At 34.6% G+C, this 19,722-nt stretch overlaps 2 protein-coding genes and 1 long non-coding RNA gene across 4 annotated transcripts; all 3 read right to left on the bottom strand.

Annotated features, from left to right (window-relative positions):
- Positions 1-13,292: 13,292 nt before the first annotated feature.
- Positions 13,293-14,479, bottom strand: LOC124456794. 2 transcript variants are annotated; one of them, XR_006952470.1, is made up of 2 exons: positions 14,102-14,479; positions 13,293-13,892 (listed from the first exon to the last, which is right to left on the bottom strand). It is a non-coding gene; the product is annotated as an uncharacterized LOC124456794 (long non-coding RNA). The 2 variants fall into 2 exon arrangements; XR_006952469.1 differs by having other exon boundaries at positions 13,293-13,948.
- A 1-nt stretch (position 14,480) lies between these two features.
- On the bottom strand, positions 14,481-15,377 carry LOC124457015. Its single transcript, XM_047007314.1, is given in 3 exon segments — positions 14,481-14,875; positions 14,878-15,233; positions 15,356-15,377. Coding segments are annotated over 2 exon segments (675 nt in total). The 5' UTR covers positions 15,158-15,233; positions 15,356-15,377.
- A 2,879-nt stretch (positions 15,378-18,256) lies between these two features.
- On the bottom strand, positions 18,257-19,243 carry LOC124457016 (putative nuclease HARBI1). The gene has a single exon (XM_047007315.1). It carries the CDS (start codon positions 19,241-19,243, stop codon positions 18,257-18,259), a length of 987 nt encoding a protein of 328 aa, XP_046863271.1.
- Between the last annotated feature and the right edge of the window lie 479 nt (positions 19,244-19,722).

The raw sequence follows: 19,722 nt of genomic DNA on the forward strand, positions 1-19,722 counted from the left end.
TTTGCATGTTCAATTTAATCTAGAAGATTCTTTTGATCAAGATGTAAACACAATAAGGCATGCACATGTAGTGTCAATAACTGCTTCCCTCGTAGAATATTATGTAACTCATGGACTGGAAACTATGCATAATTTGTCAAAAAGACACTGCAGAACGTCTACAATGTCCATCAAATTCAAAAAGAAAGGATCAGGAGTTGGGTACTCCTCATTTGCGAAAAATCTGCAAGAATTTATTAAAATTGATATGTTACCGGTGAATTTAGACGTAAAGGGTCTCGATAGAGGTAATGGAATAGAAGAAACGCTGAAAGAACGCCAAGCATCATGGCATAAGTCATGTAGGGATCTTTTCAACAATACAAAGTTGGAACGTGCCCTGAAAAGAGGCTTAAGTGCGGGAGAAGACAGACGAAGAACAAACATCTGAAATCGAAAAAGGAAATCCAGTTAAAGCCAGAAGAGCAAGCTTCCCTGCAGTTTCAAGGAACGAGTGCATTTTCTGTGATAAACCAGACAACTCTTCAAACCTTCGTGCAGCTTCAACGCTTGAGATAGACGGCAAGGTTAGGGAATGTGCTGTTTTGCTAAATGACAGACAACTTATAGCAAAAGTATCGAATCGTGATATGGTAGCAATGGAGGCAAACTACCATCCAAAATGTCTTATTTCTCTCTATAATCGAGCAAGGGCAATGAAGGCTGAGACGTCAACAAACGCTGAACGTTCAGGACCAAGTCTTGATGGGCTAGCGTTTGCTGAACTTATTGCTTATATTGAAGAACGACTAGAATCAGATTGTTTAGTTTTGCTTAAGATGACGGAGCTGACAACATATTTTAAAATGAAGTTGAAGGCATTAGGAGTTGAAAGTGGATCAAGTAATACTACCAGACGTAAGGAAAGAATCTTGACTGTTTTTCCCAATCTTACTGATCAAAGTCAAGGAAGACACACTATACTTGTATTGAAAAATGAAATTGGAAACGCTCTTAAAAGGGCAAAGGAAGAAGATTCTGAAGCATGGCATTTAGCAAGAGCGGCTGTGATTATAAGAAGAGATATATTTCAAACAAAGAACTCATTCAACGGAGAATTCTCCGAAGATTGTCAAAAGGATTCTGTTCCAGCATCATTAAAAGTTGTTATAGATATGATACTTAAAGGGGCCATTGTAAACAAACAACCGGCAGAAAGAGATCCAAATCAAGCTTGCTTAACCATCTCTCAACTTATTGTCTTCAATTGCACATCACGCAAGCGTGAAGCGTCAAGACCTCATCACACTAGAGAAAAAGAATGTCCGGTACCAATATACACGTCCCTCAAAATTCATGGAACTACGAGAGACAAATCACTTATCGACGCTTTTTTCAAGTTGGGATTGTGCATCTCGTACGATCGGCTTTTATCTGTTTCTTCCGACATTGCTAATAAAGTAATAGCAAGGTACGAGAGTGATGACGTTGTTTGTCCGTCGAAGTTACGGAAAGGATTGTTCACAACTGCAGCAGTTGACAACGTAGATCATAATCCCAGCTCCACAAGTGCACAAGACTCTTTCCACGGTACAGCAATTTCGCTCGTGCAGCATCCAACAGTTCATGAAAATGGTGAGAGTAGAGAAGTAGACTTATTTGATTCGTCTATTTCTAGTTCCAAAAAAATTTCACAGCTTCCACCATCATTTTGTAATGTCCCACCAGTGACTCTAACATGTGGCGAACTTTATGCCCCTCCACTTCATACCGTTATGCTAACTGTGTCTACCACCGTCAAAAAAAAGGCAAGATCTGGAGGAAGACTGGCTTGAACATGTGCGACATCTCGTTCAAAAGGAAGACCTGAGTAAGGACGACACTTTTTCATGGGCAGCATATCGAGCGTCAAAAACTTCGTCAACCTCTTACGAACCGGCAATCATTGCACTTCTCCCAATGTTTCGGGAGAATGCTCATTCATTTGCGATGATATTACATTCAATGAATGTTGTTAAATCAGCTGTTCGTCATGTCAACTACTCTCAAACTCCAGTTATCGCCGTAGACCAGCCCCTATTTGCTTTAGCCAAGCAAATTCAATGGACTCTTGCAAACAGTCATGGAGAAGATAGATTTGTGGTAATGTTTGGTGGCTTACACATTGAGATGACGGCTTTTAAAGTTCTAGGAAAATGGCTTGATGGGAGTGGCTGGACCGAAATTTTGACTAACGCGTGTATAGCTAACCAAGGTGTTGTACAGTCATTCATCGCTTGCAGTCATGTGGAAAGAACAAGACGCGCACATCAAGTTACAGCAGCCAGTCTTTACTACCTACAACAAGATGCCTATAAGGAGTATCTCACGAAAGTTGACAATGGGGAAGCTAAAGAATTCCACATTTGGAAAGAAGATATGTCAAAGGATCATCCTCAGTTTCTGTATTGGACCAGAGTTTTGGAACTAGAATTACTCTGTTTACAACTAGTGCGATCGTTTAGAGAAGCTAATTTCTCCTTATACTTCCGGTCAATTAAGCAACTTGTCCCGTGGATGTTTGCTTTGGACAATGTTAAATATGCAAGATGGCTTTCTGTCCATATCCGTGATATGTCGGAGCTTCCATTCAAACACCCTGACGTCTTTAACCAGTTCTCCAAGGGCTCGTTTGTGGTGCATAAAACGAAGAAACAGTTTTCAGCTATAGCATTGGATCATGCTCACGAGCAAGTTAATGCAGTGGTAAAAGGAGAAGGTGGTGCTGTGGGACTAACAGAAAACCTTTCAGCTTTAAGGAGATGGATGATTGCAGGTCCAGAAATTGCACGAATAATTAGGGAATTCGAGATGAGTACACATGTAAACAGTCAGCTACACCATGAGCAAACTCCATCCATTCAAAGAGAATTTTATAAAGATGTCTCAAATGTCGTCTCCAATTTTCAAGCGATGGGGAATCCTTTTGTAGAAGAGAGCGAATACCTATTTTCCATCCACACAAATGACGTGATGAACAGTTCCGTTGTTGACACGGTGAAGAATAATTTAACCCTTGGAGAAGAACAATATCAAGCATTTGTTAAAGAAAGATTTGTTGAGAGAAGCAAGAGTATTACTGAAACGTTGAAAAAAAATAATCTGCCAACGTTTAAAACAGGAAGAAAAAGAGTTTCGTCAAAAGATAAAGTACATATACAAACTCTGAAACTAGACTGTGCTTTATTTTCAAGATTGTATATAGCCAATCAAAATCGAAGTGGTGATCTCGATGATTTCTTTAAATATGAGAACCAACCATGGCCACCATCTCTCTCACAAGCAGGAAGTTTGCGTACTGGTAATAAAGCAGACTTGACAAAGTGTATCGAGCCCATTACCAAAGTTCAGTAACCAACTCCCGATGTTATTATTTTAGACGGGGCTGTTGTTGTTCAAATGATTTCACCTGGAACTTTGGAAACGTTCGAAGAGTACGCTCAGTTTGCTTTCATTCCTTATGTGTTAAAGCAATTTCAATCAGCTAAAAGAATTGATTTAGTGTGGGATGTATACAAAGAGGATTCGCTGATAAAAAACGCACGGGAGAAGAGAGGCTTTGGTGAACGCCGCAAGGTTTCATCGACAGCACGTATCCCTACTGACTGGAAGGGCTTCCTGCGCGTAGATGCCAACAAAATGGATCTATTCAATTTCTTAGCGCAGAAAGTTATTTCCCAGCAGATTCCAGAAGGAAGAGAAATTTACAGTACATTTGAAGAAAAGGTCTTGTGCTTTCCTAAAAGAACCGAAGTATCAATGTTGGAACCATGTAATCATGAAGAGACTGACACACGATTGATGGTGCACGTGTTAGATGCAAGTGACTGCGGCCACCAGAGGATTGTTGTAAGAACAAATGATACTGACGTATTGATACTAGCCATTTCAATTGTGAAAAACATCAAAGCAGAAGAATTATGGATTCTTTATGGCACAGGAAAGCACTCGCGTTATATTCCCGCGCATACAATTGCATCGACTATCGGACCTGACAAGGCATCTGTTCTACCGTTGTTTCACGCTTTTACGGGGTGTGATACTGTTTCCTTTTTTTTGGAGGTCGAGGAAAGAAAACTGCATGGGATGTATGGAATGTATTTCCAGAGCTAACATTAGCGTTGCAAGAGCTAAATTTGTTGCCAGAAAGGATTGATTGTTCGTCCTTGCAGGTAATTCAGAAACCGCCAAAGGCATGTATTATCTATCAAATAAGGTCTCTATTATGATTCATATAATGTTTTGCAGGTGATTGAGCGATATGTGGTCCTCTTATACGATCGTACAAGTAATCTCACCAGAGTCAATGAAGCTAGGCAAGAGTTGTTTGCCAAAAAGTCCAGAACACTGACTAACATTCCACCAACCCAAGAAGCGTTGCTCCAGCACACTAAGTGTGCATTGTTGCAAGGTGGATTTTTCTGGGGGCAGTGCTGCTTGAAAGAGCAGGTTATACCAACTCCGTCAGGTTGGGGCTGGTACCGTGGTGAAAATTCTTGGTTACCAAAGTGGACAAATCTCCCTCAAGTTAAAGATGCCTGTTATGAACTTATTCGTTGCGGATGCAAAAGTTCATGTTGTAGTCGTTGTAAATGCGTCAAAGCACATTTAGTTTGTACTCGTTTGTGTAATTGGGGGGGGGTGATTGTCAATAACATGAGGGCATTAAATTTATTTTAAAATTACTGTTCTTCGTTAGGCGCTTTTCCAATGTATTTAAGAAAGAGCAATAGCACTAAACAACAGTGCTGAGTCAGCACTTTTAAAACACTTTTAATGTAGAATATTTCAGAATGTATTGCTCAAAAGTAAAAGTTGTAATATAGTTTTTCTATCGTCTTTAGCTGTTGTATAAGAATATACAGGGAAATTGCAGATTTCTCTGAACTTTATTTTTTTTACTACCGATGACGTCATCAAACACGACATTCGCAGAACTCGTTATAAATATAAAATATGGGCTGGCCCTATATCAAAATTTTGTGTTACTAGGCATAGTAAGAATGTGAGAAAGTTTCATACTTGCATCATCAAAGTGAAGAATTTTGTCGTTAACAGTCTGACTATGCGTAATGCCTGGCACTAGAAATGCACTAGTCATTGTTGCTAAGTAACGTTTAAAAATATGATAATTTTGCATATAACGACGCAATTTGACAAATATTACACTAATAGACTGTGGATTATTCCAAAAAGAGTCGCAAAATTTAAAATTTTCGCAAATCCAATTTTAAAGAAAACAAATTTTTCATTTTTGGGAAAATATTTGGTCGGGCTGGGCCCGACCAGCCAGACCACTAGCTACGCCACTGATTAACTACTTTAACCCAGGTTTAGCTCTAACCCTGGGTTAGCGTTAATCGCCTTTTAAACAACCGGCCCCAGGTTATTACTGTGTGTAAACTGATCCACGTTAATACTGCCACGAGTGCAACGTGTAAAATGTCTTTTTCAACAACTAGAAGGGCAAAAACTTGGCTACGCCCAAAGATACGACAAATAAGGTTTGGCCATTTTGAACACTAACAAAGATAGATTGGTCAAATTAAGTTTAGTTTCTGTTGCAAATTCCTTTGCGTCTGAATGACAAATGAAGGCTGAATTGTGGCCAATTCACAAATGAAGATTTCCAGTGATAAGTGGAGTTCAGTGATATTCAATTTGAATACTTGTGTTTAATTTCTATAAATTTCTTGTTGTAATCGTTTATCAAATGACAAAAAAAAACAAAAAAGATATTTAGACTTTTTATTTTCTGAGATGAAGTTATTATTTAGAAATGTTTTTAAGACATTTTAGTAGTTGGAACATATACTATTGAAGACCTTGCCCCCTCACTTCATATGTTGCTCTGCCGTCCCTGCATTTAGAATCAAAATGCAGAACACAAAACTAAAAATAACGTTTACCTCACGTTTGATCTTCGCGAAATACTTGCGTGTGAAACTTGACGGAGAAATGTATTTCAAAAAGGGTTTGTCCTCTTACCACAAAATTTAATACATTACAAAAATTTGTCGGTGTAAAACGTTCTTTTCCTAAAACTTCGGATGCAGCGAGGCGTTAAAATGATTTTGGAAAATAGAAACGACTTTATGCTTATTATCAGATAAATCTTCTAAATGTTTTTCGTCTTTGTCATGGCCATTTTACCATGTGAGACAGTTGAAATTACTAACAATAAATGAACTCTCTTTGTGTCTGCTTGCTAGTCTAGGTCCGTAAATTTAATTCGTAATATTACAGTTCTTTCAATTTCATCTTGTGTACGACGCCAGAACAAATTAAATAGCATGCTTAGCTAAACATATTTGAATAAGTTTTTAGTAACGAGTTGAATAAGTTGAAAATATATGACTTGAAAGCTACGATGATAATGCTCTTGCAGTGTGAACTGACAGGACTCATTTGCTACGTTTGCGTCATAGTTAAAACGTTTGTATCTGAAAAAGCCCTTGTGGGTAGTAAAAGTCGTATTATAGCGACTATTGTAATCGCTAACCCAAGAACACTTTCCCACAAAGTATAGTAATATGAAGATTATAGCTAGTTTGCGCAATAGCAACAAAATGATTGAAAATCAAACTCTTCTTTAATTTTTGCAAAAAGAAGTTGGTCTATAAACTGTACACAGTAAAACATAAACATTTTTAAAATGAATGGTTTCAACCCAGGCATATCGTTAGATATTTGTGGATATAGATCGTCCAGGTTAGTAGATTCTTGAGGACTGTCATTGTGGTAATGACTGACGTTTCGACAACCTCAGCGATAGTCAACCCAAAGTCAAGTGAGAATTAAACGTCAGGTTTGCCGTATCCCGCTCATACGTCATCGTATTGTTTGTGCATGTAATTTGTGGGTGTGGGTGGTTACCATTTGTGTATTTATGCCAGCAGTTTATTTGACACGCTTCCTATATCGGGCTGAGTGGCAGAAACTTAAACATAAGACTTGCTAAACACAAATGAGCTACAAAGAAACAAGACAAAAGAAAACCACATTGCCGCCGAGCATTACCGACTGATAAAACACAACATTGACTGGGTCTCAGATAAATGAAATTTTTACAACACTATACTACAGACAACGAATTACGTTAGAAAGTTGGTACACCAACTTGGAACAAAATCAACTGAGCACATCAAAATAAATACCGGCACCTTACTAACAATTTAACAAACAACTCAACACATTATTTTATACTACTAATCTACGATGACAATACTCAATACACACTTCCTGTACACACAATACAATGACGTATGAACCGGACTACAAATACGGCTAACCTGACATTTACTCTTAACTTGACTGTGAAGATGAGTCCTTCTAAGTCAACAACAACAGAAACAGTTCTTCTGAGGACTCTACGAACCTTGAAAATTTACATCTACAAAAATGTAATAAGCTTTTTTGATTTAGGAAGGAAAATAGAGGCACGGCTAAGATTTTTTATTTTTGCTTTTCCAATGTTTATTTGTCTCTGCAAAGGTTACCTTTGCAGAGACAAATAAACATTGGAAAGGTACGAAATTTTATTCTTATTTGCTTTAATTGATACGGTCGTTAATGATTTCTCATGCAAGAACAATCAATTTAAATTACAGGTCTTATATTTTCTTCAACTGAGGATAAACGACTTGTATTTTTACCTGGAACTTCTCCAAATATAACTTGGAATGTCAAGTTTAAAGGGCGTATTTTTGGACGCTTCTGGTATTTCTACGCTATTGGCTCGTCTAAACCAGTGCTACTTGCTTATATTGAGATTAACGAAACAACATGTTATCCAATTGCAAATTTCACATTCCAAGTATTTAAAACTTCATCCTTGATTTTAAAAAATGTTGATGAACGTTATACTGGTATATATGAGTATCTTTTTATTCATATGGGATTCTCATCGGAGGAGAGTCAAAGTGTATATTGTCAGTAAGTTTTCATTTTATTTTATTTTTTTAAATTTTTGGCTAGTTTCTATTATATTCAATTGATTTTTTCGTAATATTATAACGTTCTTTAAAATGTATGATAATTACAATGCAGAATTATTACATGCTACTATTTTAACCTTTGGTGCGCGGTGTTGCAAATGAAATGTGCAATAATTACGAATTTTAAGCCACATGAAAATCAATGGAAAGAAAAGTCTGGTCCTTAAGAGGTTATCAATTTCCATCTGTTCAGTGAATTGGCTAGTTAAATGCAAGAAAATAATTTTCTTTGTTTTCAGCTAAACCAACAGTGATTTTGAGCTGTCCGCTTTCACTTGTTGTGAATGAAGGTGACAATGTTTCGTGTGTATGTACAGAAAAAGGAGGTAGCCCTCCTGCTAATGTAACATGGTTCGATGAAAATAACATTCCTGTCAAAGGTTGGAATGTAGGGGAAAATAAACTGATGATAGAAAATATAACTTTGAGTCAAGGTGGAACTTACAGATGTATTGCTGAAAGTTATCCTTCTAAGAACTATAAAGACGAAAAATCTTTGGAAATCAAAGTCAATTGTAAGAAAAAAACTTTTTTTAAAAATTGTGTGATGTTCTTAATCTGAATTTTTCTTAATAAAAAACAAAAAACGGTCCTACATCAAACGTTCATTTTTTGTTACATTTTTTACACGAATTTTGGAGTTATTACTTTGTGTAACAAACTGTTTAACTCTATGTAATAATATGTTAATATCAAAATTTATTTTTGAACTTTTCTTTTGAATTATTAGAGTTTGTTAAATCAAAAACAGCATATATCTCCACATACTTATTCTTGGTTGAAACATATATTTACAGTTTAACTATAAAAATTGCTTATTAATTTAAAAATTTCACAACTTGTGGTCATTTAAATTGATTATTTGAAGTTCATCGCAGATATATAGTCTTTATTAGGACAACTATTTCAAAACACAGTAATTTAAGTACAATCATTATGTATTATAACATTGTAGCTATAATTATAAAAAACTGGGAAACTTCTAGAATGAAGCTTCTTATGTTATCCAATTTTGTTTTTTTAGCCTCCACACATCGTTCCTCGCAGACAACATTGTCAACAATTGCGCAATCCAGTATCTTTGTCTCTGCAAACGGTAACTAACCTTTTCAAATTGTCTTTTTTGCGTTTTGCAAATGTTCGACCCGTAGTTTAAAGTATAGCATGTTCGAAATGCTATGAAACTACTGCAAATAAAAAAGAATTGTTGTTGATAGCCCTCCTGCTAATGTAACATGGTTCGATGAAAATAACATTGCTGTCAAACGTTGGAATGTGGGAAAAAATAAACTGATGATAATAAACATAACTTTAAGTCAAGGTGGAATTTACAGATGTATTGCTGTAAATTAAGTTATTCTTAATCTGAATTTTTCTCAATAAATAACAAAAAACGGTCCTACATCAAACGTTCATTTTCGTTACATTTTCTACACGAATTTTTGAGGTATTACTTTTTGTAACAAACTGTTTAACTCTATGTAATAATACGTTAATATCAAATTTATTTTTGAACTTTTCTTTTGAATTATTAGAGTTTGTTAAATCAAAAATAGCATATATCTCCACATACATATTCTTGGTTGAAACATATATTTACAGTTTAACTATAAAAATTGCTTATTAATTTAAATATTTCACAACTTGTGGTCATTTAAATTGATTATTTGAAGTTCATCGCAGATATATAGTCTTTATTAGGACAACTATTTCAAAACACAGTAATTTAAGTACAATCATTATGTATTTTAACATTGTAGCTATAATTATGAAAAACTGGGAAACTTCTAGAATGAAGCTTCTTATGTTATCCAATTTTGTTTTTTTAGCCTCCACACATCGTTCCTCGCAGACAACATTGTCAACAATTGCGCAATCCAGTATTTTTGTCTCTGCAAACGGTAACTAACCTTTTCAAATTGTCTTTTTTGCGTTTTGCAAATGTTCGACCCGTAGTTTAAAGTATAGCATGTTCGAAATGCTATGAAACTACTGCAAATAAAAAAGAATTGTTGTTGATAGCCCTCCTGCTAATGTAACATGGTTCGATGAAAATAACATTGCTGTCAAACGTTGGAATGTGGGAAAAAATAAACTGATGATAGTAAACATAACTTTAAGTCAAGGTGGAATTTACAGATGTATTGCAGTAAATTAAGTTATTCTTAATCTGAATTTTTCTCAATAAATAACAAAAAACGGTCCTACATCAAACGTTCATTTTCGTTACATTTTCTACACGAATTTTTGAGGTATTACTTTTTGTAACAAACTGTTTAACTCTATGTAATAATATGTTAATATCAAAATTTATTTTGAACTTTTCTTTGAATTATTAGAGTTTGTTAAATCAAAAATAGCATATATCTCCACATACTTATTCTTGGTTGAAACATATATTTACAGTTTAACTATAAAAATTGCTTATTAATTTAAAAATTTCACAACTTGTGGTCATTTAAATTGATTATTTGAAGTTCATCGCAGATATATAAGTCTTAATTGGGACAACTATTTCAAAACACAGTAATTTAAGTACAATCATTATGTATTATAACATTGTAGCTATAATTATAAAAAACTGGGAAACTTCTAGAATGAAGCCTCTTATGTTATCCAATTTTGTTTTTTTAGCCTCCACACATCGTTCCTCGCAGACAACATTGTCAACAATTGCGCAATCCAATATTTTTGTCTCTGCAAACGGTAACTAACCTTTTCAAATTGTCTTTTTTTTGCGTTTTGCAAATGTTCGACCCATAGTTTAAAGTATAGCATGTTCAAAATGCTATGAAACTACTGCAAATAAATAAGAATTGTTGTTAATAGCCCTCCTGCTAATGTAGCATGGTTCGGTGAAAATAACATTCCTGTCAAAGGTTGGAATGTAGGGGAAAATAAACTGATGATAGAAAATATAACTTTGAGTCAAGGTGGAACTTACAGATGTATTACTGAAAGTTATCCTTCTAAGAACTATAAAGATGAAAAATCTGTGGAAATCAAAGTCAATTGTAAGAAAAAAACTTTTTTTAAAAATTGTGTGGTGTTCTTAATCTGAATTTTTCTCAATAAAAAACAAAAAACGGTCCTACATCAAACGTTCATTTTTGTTACATTTTTTACACGAATTTTGGAGTTATTACTTTGTGTAACAAACTGTTTAACTCTATGTAATAATATGTTAATATCAAAATTTATTTTTGAACTTTTCTTTGAATTATTAGAGTTTGTTAAATCAAAAATAGCATATATCTCCACATACTTATTCTTGGTTGAAACATATATTTACAGTTTAACTATAAAAATTGCTTATTAATTTAAAAATTTCACAACTTGTGGTCATTTAAATTGATTATTTGAAGTTCATCGCAGATATATAGTCTTTATTAGGACAACTATTTCAAAACACAGTAATTTAAGTACAATCATTATGTATTATAACATTGTAGCTATAATTATAAAAAACTGGGAAACTTCTAGAATGAAGCTTCTTATGTTATCCAATTTTGTTTTTTTAGCCTCCACACATCGTTCCTCGCAGACAACAAATGTTCGACCCATAGTTTAAAGTATAGCATGTTCGAAATGCTATGAAACTACTGCAAATAAAAAAGAATTGCTGTTGTAATATCACCAGCTGTTTAGTTTTAAGTAGCAAAAACAAACGATAAAATTAAGTTGTCGAATTTGCTTAAATGTTCAATATAAAATTCACAACTAGAAATTTAGTTGATTAGCTTCCCTAGCTATCTTGAAATGTCATGTCATTATGAGAACTGTCACAAAACTCAATTTTTTGTCCTAACATGTGATGGCTATCAGGATGTATTTTTATATTCAAAATATTTTAGAGGAAGCAATTTTAAAAATTATCCATAAAATCCCAAAGCAAAAGAATTGCAAAAATAAATCTTATTAGCTACGTTTGCATATATCTTATAAGTTATTAAGTGAATTTGGTAATAGTGTCGAATAAATGAATGTGAGAAACCTTTTCGAAAACACAAAAATGGATTAAAAAATTATGCCTCAGCTGTCAGTCTTGCTCGTTGACATTGAAGACTCAGACTAACTTTTATAAACTTGATTTGATAGATCTGTAGATCATCGTGTTCTCCAAGACTTATCTTGGCTAATGTCTTGTTGTACATGTTTTGAAATGTTTTATTTTGAGTTTCAACTGTTTTACTTTATTTATTGGACTGGTATTTGAATTATTTCTTTTTTAAATGCAGTGGAGCAACAAAAAACTGTTCTTTAAAACATAATTTGACACCTGTTTCTTGAAGGTTCCACCAAGAATACAAAAAGTTCAGAAAGATATGATTGTCCAACAAACATCGGTTTTATTATTGGCAGTGCTGTGGGAGCGGGGATTGGCAGTGCTGTGGGAGCCATTCTTTCTGTCATCTTTTATTGTTATTTAAAGCAAAGTAGGTTCTAGCGTTCAACGTTTTATGTTCGCCTAATTTGAATGAGATTTAAGAGTCGTTTCTGTTATTTTTATTATAGAAAATGAACAACGGTAAGTGATTTATTCATTATAATTGCCTTTGTATGATCTTTGATTTTTAAACCTAACCTCAACTAACAAACATCTTAACTCTATCTGCGACCTGTAAATAGCAATTATGACTTATCATTTTTATCCGTTTTCTAACTGTTTTTTTTTCCATTCTTTTATAAAACCAAACACAAACATCTAACACTCCAATTTCAATGACACCTTAATCAACTGTAAATAATTATTCATAACTACTCGACACTTCCGCTTTATCACTATAACATATTATCGTGTTAACTTCCTATATTGTTTCACTTCGCACTAAAGATGGCATAAAGTATGCCGAAACATGTTTGCTCTAAATAAATTTGCCGTGTATTTTAAATGTGTAATGACTATTGTGCTCTTACGAAATTAAAAAAATCATTGTCAACCACATTGCAACGCGCACCTATTGTTTAATTATATTCGTGCTAAATAAGATAAATTATTCCATCACATGATGATCTTTCTCTTAGAATCTTCGTACAACTTCGACAATAGGTAAGAATATCTGACTCCAAATACCAAGTATTTATTCAAGTATTACGTTTTGCATGGTCTTCCTCCTTCAACAGTTGAGCTTGTTATAGTTTTGAATAAGTATTAGCCCACCCAAACAGATACGTTAATGAAAAAAATTTTTGGCAAGCATCAGAAAATGTCTTTTTGATCCAAAACGACACATATTTTATACATCCACAAGACGCAAAGCATATCTAATCAACGGATTACAAACTAATACAACGTTTGTCTATTTATTCAACCAAGAAAATGCATTGTGGTTTACAATGATTCTTTGTTTGTGTAGTATGTATATTGCTTGGTGAAACTATGATTGTTTGCCTAACTGGACTAGTCAGTGGCGTTGACAGTGGGGAGGGGGGGGGGGAGGAACGTGCTCAGCGCTCCAAGAACAAAGGTAGTGCCTTAATTTGTTAGCGTTTGACGCATGAATGCGAAAGGTTTTTTAATATAAATATGAAAAGTAATCAATTTTTTTTGTGCTCTTACAACTATGAAAATTAACTTTGGCTTATACTTTTAAAAGCTAGATGCTTTTGATGAAGAAAACAATGAAACCTTGGCTTCTGAAATTCAACCTTTGTTAGTTGAGTCAGGTTTTCCTCATCCCGTCAATATTGATAATCGTTTTCAAGCTATTATGTCCTTGTGTCTGCATGGAGTCATCTTATCCAGGAAGGCTGAAATTGATCAATTGATGATCGGCTTATGCCCACTTCTTGATGTAATCAGAAGACATCCAGACAAGATGGAAACCTTATTTGTGGCTGGTACTTGCCCACCTTTGACACTCCATGATTTTTTATCTGTTGTTCAGTTTGATAATGTTGAGATTCGCATCAAACAGTTTTTCACTCGGTATCTTTCATCACAAAGTATGTTATATTTTTTTTAGAATTTGTACATGTTGTTGTTTTGGCAACATTCTTTAAATCATGATGTTAATATACTTTAATTATTACAGGTTCTAGAATTTCTAGTGTTTTGATGTTTTCAACTGGTTGCAAATCCTTACCTCCAATGGGTTTTCATCCATCGAGTATAACTATTCTTCAAAATACATTCATTTACCCCAATGCTAACACAGGTCCATTGGAATTGGAATTACCTGGTGAGGTAAAAAAACTATGAAGAGTTTGAAAGAAATATGGACTCAGCCTTGAATTTCCAAGAAGAAGGTTTTGGAATTGTATAGAGGGTATATAAAACAGAACTAAGTTTTGTTAGATTTGAAACTGTATGTTGACTTTTACACTATTAGTGCTGAACTTAAAAATTACTATATCTATTGCATTTTAAATGCTTCTTAACAAAGTCTTGTATTGGATATGATCAGCTCAGTCATTTTAGTAGTAAATATATCTAACTATGTTGCTGAATGTTGTCCAATACAACTAAAAACTATCAGTCCATCTTGGTCTCCTGCCCCTTAGTCTCTGAGCAATATTATTTAGGTGTTCAACATGATTTTCTGTTAAACATACTGTTGAAGATGGCACTCTAACACGATAATTTGACTGCAATTCTGAAACTGGGCCATCTTCTTCAACTCCATACTCATTCCAATCTATTTGTAACCCATCTCGAATGCTAGTCACAGCACTAAAATCGCTATTTTGATTAGCAACAATTCCTTGTACCCAAAGCTGCCTTGGGCTAAGATTTCCCTCGGTGCTCAAAGAATGGCAATTCCACAATTCACTTAATTTCTGCAGTGCATTGTTAATGAGTGGGATGTACACCAAATGTAATGCAATCAAATGAATTTCATTATTAGTGTCTAGAATTAGAGTTTCAAGGTATGCAAAATATTGATAAAACGACTACACACAATTGAGTTAACTTCACGCCAAAGTCGTTCAATACGCTGGTTGTGAACAGATGTACCTGTTATGCAGCTGCCTCTATTCAGACCACGATATTGAAGCATAAATCGAGCAACTTCAATATTCTCTAACCCTAAATCAGTACGCACACGTGAAGGTAAGTTGTACTGATTAACAGCATCCCTAAAGCATTCCATTACAGTAGATGCTTGGTTGTTTGTTGATGCTCTTAAGAAGACAATCATTCTAGAATACCCATCTATGCCACCATGAATTACAATACGATACGGTTGAATAAGTTTGTGATTCCCATCCAAATGCCTACAAAAAATTTTTAACCCTTTTGACATGTGCCAATAAACTAACATGATTTTCAATGACTACAAAAGAAAGATAGAGTTTTATTTTACCACCAGTTTTCCCTTAATGAATATTTCACATACCATAACGCATTTGGACAAGGAACGGAATAGCGAAGTCATTTTTTAAAAATGCGTCGCTAAATATGGCGTTTTTATGTGTCGAAATTTTTAGCGAAAATTTGTTTCAGTGATTGCTTACCATATTTGTTAATTTAAATTTAATTTTTTTAATAAACAGAAATTGGTCATCTACATGTCGTTGGTTTGGACTTCTGTCTTTATTGGCTTAGGTATGTAAGGTGTGTTTTATGTTTCAAATAGGTTAACGCAGTTGCGTAACTACGTTAATACTTATCTTGGAAGTCAGTGAGATATAGTTAAAAAAGTCGATCTTGAATTGCGACGTTGTAGAACAACGACAGCACAGCATAGCATAACAAGCTTGCAAGTTTTACTCTTGCAATGTAAATTTCCAAACCTTATCAATATCCATTTCTTTTGAAATCTATTCTTTACACAGTGGATATGCTGCATACATACAGCAAATTTACATAAAAATCACTGGTGTATTCACCCCTCGTCTTTAGTCCAGTTATGTTGATTACCTATGTTCTCATTTACAGTTAAAACAATAGATCTCAATAGAAATGAAATAATGATGCTCTAAAATTTATGGAGCAGGATCACAACTTACAAGCTGGGTATTCCACTTTTAGTCTCACTGCAAAATTAGGCATGTTGAAAGCATCAATGAAAGTTGGTGCACAAGCTATTTATATTGCTGAGCTGTTTTGTTTTTCTATATACTTAAGCTCTAAGAAACCTTGGCCAACAATGAAGTAAAAAATTAATGCATGTTTTAATCCAGAAGAAACAATTTTTTTAAGAACTTAGAATGGCAAAACAAGCACTCAAATGAATACCAGCTCCGCCAAACTATTAAGATTGCCATATCACTGTTGGGCACGATCATTATGACTCTAGGATGCTATAACACTTCTCGTATTTCATTTGCAATAAATATTTGATGAACCTACAAATTTTTTGGAAGATACATCAACATATTCTGTATCATCTAATTCTAGTACATCAAAACATATAAAAAATAATGTTTAAAAATTAAAATATTGTAATTACTAATTAACAAACTTTACAAATAAATGAGCATGTGATATCGAGAAAAACATACTGAGGAACAGCAAGGTAACCATGCCAAAGGTTTTAGTCCAACTATTATATAATTTTTACATTGAAGACAAAAATACCCTTCTTTTTGATGGTAAACAGTTTACAGTTTAACTTGCCAGATGGAAAGTCTTGTACACATTTACATATGTAAATTGTTATAATTTAACTTGTCAAAGAAAAAATATGTACAACATCAGATTGACATGTATTTTGCAGGTGATCACAGCAATATGATACTGGCAGCTATTCAAGTTAACTTGAAAGAACTTTCTTTTTCAAAATATAAGTCTTTTGGACAAACTTAAGTTACTTAGAATTAAAAACATTGTAATCTTGAAGCTTATTTGTTTTATACAATCAATATTCGTTCAAGGTTACCTTAACTTGTGGACTGATCCTGTCAGTCGATTCATCAAGTTTTGCAGCATCCAAATTTTGGCGCTATTTAGCAACATCTCTTTACCATCTTTACATTTGGCATCGTGGGCTACTCTGTTTGATTTCGTGAGTTTGAATAAAAATTAGAATGGCCAAGTCAAATAAAGGCTCCACCAAAGGAAAAGGCAAAGTCGAATGTTATATTTGGACTGATGATGAGGTCGAGCTTCTCCTTAAAGTTACGGAGGAGTACAAGGTTAAACAAACCGCTGAGAACATCGACTGGGAATCTTGTCAGAGCAAGTACTCTGATATACTTTATTTATTTAAATCGCAATATCTATCTGCAGAAAACGCCAAGGATATCGGAAAAGATTTTCCCCACAACAAAGAAGATATTACGAAAGTAATAATAACCACCAAACTCAAGGCAATACGGTCCAAATTCAGAGCAGCCGTCGATAGTGGAAAGAAAAGTGGTCATGGGAGGGTAGTTCTTTTGTACTTCGAAGTTTGTGAAGCGATATGGGGAGGATCCCCTGCTACATCCACAATAAATGCTGGATTTGAGTCTGCAGACATAACAGTAGACTCAATAAATTCATCTTCAACTCCTTCGAGTCCTGCATCATCAACAATCTTTGACAGCGATATATCACAAGAAACAGACAATATCGAGACCTCCAAAGAAGTGCAGGAGTCTGAAGTTAAGAAAAGAAGAAATTTGCTTGATGCTAAGCTGAGGGGATACAAACAAGAAAAATTAAAAAAGAAAAATCTCATCAGAAAATGAACTGATAATATTGGCACGAGAAGAGATGCAAATGAAGAAAAGAATGCTAGAAAAAATTGATGAAATGGATCAGGAGCATTCACAACACTTGGCACGACTAACTACCAGCATGGAGCAAATGACAGGGTCTATTGCTGATGGATTTGCAATGCTGAAGTCAATGATGCAGCCTACTTCATTTCCATTACAACATGTCCCTCAACATAATCCTTTACCTTTTACACGTACACATTCAAATAGTTATGCACAATGCACACAAGTCGCAGTTAGTGGTCATGATAAATACAACTTGACCACTTTACAGCCAAGATACCCTGAACAATCAGGTGTATTCCCCAATTATTCATAAAAAGAACAAAAATATATTTGCACAGTTTATTTTTTATTAAGACAGCATTAATAGCACAATTTGAAACAATTTATATCATTAAATCAACTCCATAATTTAGTAGATTAATATTATGTTCAAATAATACTTTTCCAACATAATTAAATTAAAAATCAATATATCAATGTTGTGTCACGGTCAATCTTGGAAAAGCTATCATGTTCAATCTATTATAAGTATATTTACAAGAAGTATTGGTGCAAATTGTTCTATATTTTTCAAACACATCAGATTCTCAAGGATCAAAGTACTTGGTCAAAATCCTTCTTGTTTTCTTACCCTCACTTTCATTGCAATCAGTGGTGAAATTGTTAGTAACAACAGCTGGTTGAAACTCTCTATCGTGATCAATGGCAGAGGAAACCTTTTCTTCTCCAATCTTTTCATTGTTTATCTCACAGTAATTATGAAGCATAAAACATGCATAAATGACACATGGTAGCTCATCCATATTTATATCCATTGCTCTCTTTAAAGCTCCAAATCTAGCTTTAAGGCGGCCAAATGAACATTCAATTACCATGCGAGCCTTGCACAAGGTCAAACCGAAGTATTGTTCTTGCACAGTTGACCCACCATTTGAATACTCCTTCATAACATACGGCATAAGTGGATATGCAGGATCTCCCAGAATGAATACTGGCACAGGATCCTCATCAGGAAGGATTGTACGTTTGCACGGTGGAATTTTTCCACTCTTTAAGGAAGAATTTAGACTAGAGTTTGAAAATACTCTCGCATCATGCACACTCCCGGGCCATTTGACAACAACATCCATGAAACAATAATTATAATCACAAGCAGCTTGAACATTAAGGCTATAACGACCCTTACGATTGATGTAATCTGTTGAGTTTGCATTATGCTGCCTAATTTCTATGTGGGTTCCATCAATTGCTCCCAAACATTGAGGGAAACCGTGCACTCTATGGAACTTTTTTACCAGACAATTTACTTCTTCCTCAGTCCTTGGAAGTTTAATATATTTTGGACCAAGATAAATTGTTATGGCTTTACACACTTTCCGGACGATTTTTGACACAGATTGCCGGGAAAGCCCAAAAGCGTTAGCTGTTTTCCGCATACGACCCTCGTCGCTCAAATAATATAATGTGACGGCTACTTGCTTCACAATGTCGACTGATTTCCTCATTATAGTGTTTTTCCCTTCGATGTATGGTCTTAATTCTTCCGCCAAAGAGTTGATCGATTCTCTGCTCATCTTAAAGTTCTCCCTCCATTCCTCTGTAACGACTATTTCACTGGCAAAGTTGTCCCACCAAGCACTTGTTCGTCCCGGCCTTGTCCAAAATCTTCGTGGTCTAACTTTTTTTTTTCTTTACTCGTTTTAAAACTTTTGTGGCATCTTGTGACACCGAAAGCAACTTCATGATATTCATCCGCTTTCTTAAATATTGCCCATGAAAGTTTATCATTGCAACGTGCAAGTTAATGCATGCTATCAAATTTGAAATTATTCCAAATAAAATAGCAATGCACTTGTGATCCGCCATTTTAAAAAGTACTCGTTTGACTAAATTCATGAGACTGGGCTCCATTATTGACGTCATCGTTTTCAAAAACCTCCGTTTTCGCCCGTCCACACGTAAACACAAAACCGGCGTTTTCAAAAGTCTTCACTCTGGAGAGCGTATTCGAAAACCTCCGTTTATGGTCACCGAAAACGCCGTTTACGTGTGG

The sequence above is a fragment of the Xenia sp. Carnegie-2017 genome, unplaced genomic scaffold (genome assembly GCF_021976095.1).
Source record: "Xenia sp. Carnegie-2017 unplaced genomic scaffold, XeniaSp_v1 HiC_scaffold_6, whole genome shotgun sequence".
In the NCBI taxonomy this organism is placed as follows: domain Eukaryota; kingdom Metazoa; phylum Cnidaria; class Anthozoa; order Malacalcyonacea; family Xeniidae; genus Xenia; species Xenia sp. Carnegie-2017.